This window comes from Primulina huaijiensis, chromosome 4 (genome assembly GCF_012295235.1).
Source record: "Primulina huaijiensis isolate GDHJ02 chromosome 4, ASM1229523v2, whole genome shotgun sequence".
Taxonomy (NCBI): Eukaryota; Viridiplantae; Streptophyta; class Magnoliopsida; order Lamiales; family Gesneriaceae; genus Primulina; species Primulina huaijiensis.
Window position 1 is genome coordinate 19,728,632 of NC_133309.1, and position 5,716 is coordinate 19,734,347.

General features: G+C 35.1%; 1 protein-coding gene across 1 annotated transcript; it reads right to left on the bottom strand.

Annotated features, from left to right (window-relative positions):
* Nucleotides 1-2,187: 2,187 nt before the first annotated feature.
* Nucleotides 2,188-5,442, bottom strand: LOC140975354 (serine/threonine-protein phosphatase PP2A-2 catalytic subunit-like). Its single transcript, XM_073439020.1, has 6 exons — nucleotides 4,810-5,442; nucleotides 3,970-4,084; nucleotides 3,369-3,477; nucleotides 3,203-3,280; nucleotides 2,739-2,930; nucleotides 2,188-2,648 (listed from the first exon to the last, which is right to left on the bottom strand). The coding sequence occupies exons 1-6, from the start codon at nucleotides 5,060-5,062 to the stop codon at nucleotides 2,475-2,477; spliced, it is 921 nt and encodes a 306-aa protein (XP_073295121.1). The 5' UTR covers nucleotides 5,063-5,442; the 3' UTR covers nucleotides 2,188-2,474.
* Between the last annotated feature and the right edge of the window lie 274 nt (nucleotides 5,443-5,716).

Here is a 5,716-nt window from a genome sequence, read left to right on the forward strand (position 1 = left end):
TGGCCAAGCCCCCAATCAGCCCTGGCCAGCCCCATGACCCCATGCAAAACGAACGAACCACTTGAACCACACATGCACATAAAACTCAAAAAAAAACTCACGGTTCTTATTAGCTTTTGTCCCACGGTTCCAGCTCGTTCTCTTGATTAATTTATCATGTTTTGTCACTAACGTATTCATATTTTTATCATGTATTGGCAGCTTAACCCTTGGATTCATAACTTTTTTCGAATAAACGTAAAATCGTTAAAACTTTGAAAAAAACGTATCTTACCGTAAAATAATCAAACACCTATTTTAGTCAAGCATAAACAATTAAAACACACATAATATGATTTGTATGATGTTTGAAAGAGTTTAGAAAACGTGCTTTTGCGTTTATAACGATCGAATTTTCGATCGTCGGCGATGAAGGACGAACGGGCAACGAAGAACACAAGCTTTCCTTCTCCTTATTTTTCGAAATTATGAAGTGTGTGTGTGGTGTGTTTCGGTTGTTTCAAGGTTACAATATGGTGTTTTGAAAGCCTTGACCACTTATTTATAGATTAATTAACAAGTTAATAGGCTTTGGTTTTGGGCTTGCAATTTAAAGTAATTGTGCCTTCTTTAAATCATTAAATTGAGCCCAATAACACTTAATTAATTAAAACATTAAAATTTATAAAATTAGTTTCCATAAAATAATATTTTTTTATCTTTTAAAACTCCTTGTTTGCCTAAAACCGGCTTCCCGGGAAAAATTGAGCTCGACTCGTAAAATAATTCGAACTCCAGCATTTTTAGGAAAATTAAATCATATTAGGAAGTCTTGCCATTATTTAATGAAAATTACATATTCTTGTCTTAGTCGTCCTCGGTCTTCTTTTCCTCTGCCTATTATCGAATATTCGGGAAAAATCCTTAATTTCATGTAATCGTGTCAATTATCATTTAATCATGCTATCACATATTTAATCTTATAATAAATATCATGCTAGCATTTAAAAGCAATTAAATAAAACAATTTAAGCAATTAAAACAATTTTGCACGCATGTGGTTTACGTATGTTGGTTTTTCGGACGTACAATGAGCTCAAATATACAAAAGAGGCTCAAATATACACATAATTCAACTTAAAATAACCAAAAAAATTACATTACCTTGAAAAAGAGAAATGGCACTTAATCGAGGAGAATGTGTTCGTAACATGTCGTCGATCGAATATTTTCTCATGTTCTTCTCTATAATTTGTCGTTCACAGATCCAAAATGAAGCTCATGGTCTAGTTTTTTGTTATTAATGAGATTAAATTTGTTAACGGTACGGTAGTGAATGTTATTATTCATTAGACAGATTTAGAAGTTTGCCTAGCCGCCGGAAGTTTGATATGAAAATCTGCTATGAGGACTAATTAATGAAATGATAGTATGGCCGGAGATTTTAGGCTAATTTAGCCATGGTTAAGACAGCGATATTTTTTTTTTTATAATATTTTTTATAAATTGGATCAACTATGTTTGTTTAATTTATGTTTTCTTTTTAAAAAATTCTAAAATAATCATCATAAATCAAATAAAATGAAGACTACATAAAATTTAATTATGAATGGTATGTCGAAGGTTGATCAAATATTTTTCCCAGTCAATTTGTTTTTTAGAAAATAACTTCAAATATCTGCTACAAACAAACAATTATAAGCCAAAACATTGATCAAATATTTTTGAAAAAACTCATACTCGTACTTAAACATATACTCAATCCGAATCACACCCAAAATTTAATAGATTAACATACATCTCTAATTTTAAAACAATACATTTATAACAAAGATTAAACAAAAAATTCAATTAAGATACCCAAACCAAAAAGATCAGTACCCTTTATATCTGATCCGTAGTCATTCCTAATGATAATAAATAATTGTCTAACCAATAAGAATAAAATATGTCAGGCAAACTAAGTAGTGCAATCAGTTGGTAGTGTCGATGCTACCTGTAGCCATTGATTTTACATGGTGATTAAATCTGAGCCTTTGATAACCTTATAAGGTGTATATGTGATTAAATCTGGACCTTTGATCACCTTATAGGGGCAGTGCCCCACAAGGTGTGGTGAAATTTTCCCAGTTATATGATAACCCAAAGAAGGCAAGCCCAAGGGCACAGCACAGTTCAGTTCAATGAAATTATTATCAGTTGTCAGAATAAAATTGGAAACTACTTCCTCCATCCTTTATAAATTACACAAACACACAATATTATCAAGTCATTTTTTGCATCTATTTTTCTGGGGGGTGGGGAAGAAAGAAATATACAACCCAAAAAATCCCCTGCCACCATTACTTCGATCTATGGAGTACTTATGTGAACTCCCAACAGAAGAATGATGAAGAAAATCACTCCCCGACAAACAATTACTAGTATCTTAACACGCATCGACATTGACATAACTGCAAATGAGTGTTAAAAATGGCTGAAAAGAGGTCTCGGGTTCACAAAAAATAATCTGGAGTTTTGCGAGTCATGTCAGGTTCAATCTGCCGAGGAGCTGGGTCGAACTGGAGGAAATTCTGATCCATGTTCTCCCCAATTTCGCGTATGGCAGCCATATTTCCACAACGATAACAATAGTGTGGAGCGCTAAAGACTGTTACTACGTTCTTCTCCTACACATACATGAAAGGGATAAACGAGTGATGAAACTGTTGTTAGAAATGAAGGTTGATGTGATTGTGTGATTCAGATTATTAGCATACCTGGCACCAATTGAAGCCCTCCATGACAAGCTGGTGAGCTCTTGAAATTAGGGAGAGGCCATTGGTGTGGTTGAATATAGCCGCGATATCTTGACCAAAAGTGTATCCAGCGCCACGCGGCGATATGCCCCAACCACAGCGATCATCCGGATCAGACCATAAGAGATCGCACATCGGTCCTTCGTGAGGAACCTACAAGCCAATCAACAAGCATGTAGATCAAGAACATGTTTTGGAAAATGACTCACAACACACAGGACCATAAAGATGTCAAGGAGGCAATCTCTTAGCTTTGAACAAAAATAGCAGTATAGCTCAGGAGAAGGGACAGTGACCCACAAAATATCAACTCCAAACCAAAATCCATCGCCTCGTACAACCAAGGACAAAATATACTAAAAACAGGATATACTATACATTACCAAAATGATAACAAAGCGAGCGAAAATAAAAACTCCCCGTACCTCCTGTATACGGTCCAAAGCTCGGATATTGTCTAGTGTATCAAGAGATGGCGAGAGACCTCCATGCAAACAAAATATCTACAAGGAAACAATGCAAGACATCAGACATAAAGTTATTCCATTGACAAAATCAAAATAGAAGAGTATGGCAACTTGTAATCCACACCTGACTCTCAATTAGTGCAGTCAAGGGTAGATAATCAAAAAGATCCGTGAAATACTTCCAGACGTTGGCATTGCCATACTTTCTCAAGCATTCATCATAGAACCCATATCTAGCAAAGAAAAAATGGTGAATTAGTAAACCTGGAAATTATCAAATTAAGAAGAATAGTCTTCAAAATTTGGAAATGCTCAAGAACATATCTAACTTTAATTTTCCATCTAAAAACATTCAGTGAGCAGATCTGATATCAAGGAACAAGTTCATTCCATGTAAGATATGATCTCTAAAATAGTAAAATGATGCCCATTTCTTCCGTCAATTTTGGGTTATAGTGTAAATTGCGCAGCTTTTCATTAGGTTTATGCATTTATACGAATTTAACCATTAACTTATTTTGCTAACCATACAGCTAGTATTTGGCAGTCTTTAAAAACACAGAAAGGATGAACAATGTGCCTCATACAGCACTAGTGTGTCAGTAACAACATATTTTATCCAGTAGAAACAAAAGAAAATGCAGCAAACTGGTTAGCAGATGAGGATAATTTATGCCACTTCAAAGGATATCTATCAGTAAGATGGAAGAAAGTAGAGGTCTTACACTTGAGTAATTTGTCGACTTTCATGATTCCCTCTAAGAATAGTAATTCTATCTCTATAACGAACTTTTAAAGCAACTAAAAGTGTAACGGTCTCCACTGAGTAGTACCCACGGTCTGCGTTACACAAAATGTATTATTAGAGAACTGCTAAGATGCCCTTTCTGACAGGCCAGCTAAATAATAGAACTCTATTATCTAAAGAAACCATAAATATTGCTCATCGCCAAGGATCATTCAGATGCAAGAGATACCACAAGGATACACAAGACAAAATTCATTATTAGTGAAGCATGATTCAATAATCGTGACCAAACTCAAACACCTAACAAAGGAAATGTTGGAAGGATAGGTGTTAAAAGCTTCCCTCAATATGAATTATGAAAGAAAACACAGGTGCGAAAACTCCAAAATAGCATGTCTACAGTCATTCCTGTAGTAAAGCCATGTAAAATTCCATAAAATGTGATAAGGAATCAGCTCTAATTCATACCTCATTGATTTTTCTTCCAGGATAGGATATATATATATCTGTGGAACAATCTAGGCATCACAATTTAATGATCATAATTCAATTCACTTCCCACAAGCAAATACATCGATTATACAATTTATTTTTCTGGCCTAGACTAGAAACACCTATAAAGTAAAAAATTACTTATCTTCCCAAAATACCAACGATGGACACTTACAAACAAGAAGAAAACCCATCTACGATTTATCCAAGTTTCAAAAATTAGCTAAAACTTCCTACAGATCCATTTCATACGCATCACACAAATAACACAAACCAAGATAAGCTTCTCTTCCATGAAATTACCCAAAATCCATGTAAAACTCACCAACATAGTCTCCCATAAAGAGGTAATTAGTATCGGGAGCGTTTCCACCTATTCGAAAAAGCTCGATCAGATCGTAAAACTGTCCGTGAATATCGCCGCACACTGTCACGGGGCATTTCACCGGCTGCACGTTCCATTCCTCAACTAAAATTGCTCGCGCTTGCTCGCACAGAGACCTCACATCCACCTCCGATAGCGGCTTGCACTCCATCAACTGATCTATTTGTCTATCCAAATCCCCATGACCAGGCATTTTTCGTATAATTATTATAAAAAAAAACACACAATCCCCCTTTCCGTTGCTTAAATTTCAAACCCTTAGATCTGAGAATTGAGTTTGAACCCAAATTCAAATTTACGAAAATATAAACACAAAAAAGGGACACCAGATCACCGCAGATCTAGATTTATGACAAAATTTGGCGTAAACTTCATCATCGGGTCTCGGTGATCGAGATTCGTCTCTACCACGGGAGAATCAATGCTCCATAATCTACAGAATTGTTGATGGTATTCGAGGAGATTTTCCGCCGATATCACGTGTGGTAAAATTTGGCGGAGGGAAGAACATAAAAAAGAAAAAATGGTAAAAATGCCAAATGAAACTCAAATTGAGATGCAAAAGAAGACGAAGTTGGATTTCTCTAGCTATTTTACTTCACTCAGTGTGTGTTTTGTGTGTATTTAAGTTTGAGGAAAAAAACGAGCAAGTGAGACGGGTCAACCCTATCGATATTCACAATAAAAAGTGATACTCTTAGTATGAAAAGTAATACTTTTTTATAGATGACTCAAATAAGAGATTCGACACACAAAATTAATTCGTGAGACCGTATCTCACAAGAGTTTTTGTGAAAAAAATTGAGTCATTAATTTGGACAAATTTGGGGTATAATATTTGTAGTGA

Bases quoted from the DNA above. Each gene is read 5' to 3' on its own strand.
- LOC140975354 (XM_073439020.1), bottom strand. From the start codon at position 5,062: ATGCCTGGTCATGGGGATTTGGATAGACAAATAGATCAGTTGATGGAG. The intron at 3,281-3,368 runs GTGTGGATTACA...GTTTCCTTGTAG, and splicing joins CTGCACTAATTGAGAGTCAG to ATATTTTGTTTGCATGGAGG. The intron at 2,649-2,738 runs GTATGCTAATAA...ATGTATGTGTAG, and splicing joins AGGGCTTCAATTGGTGCCAG to GAGAAGAACGTAGTAACAGT.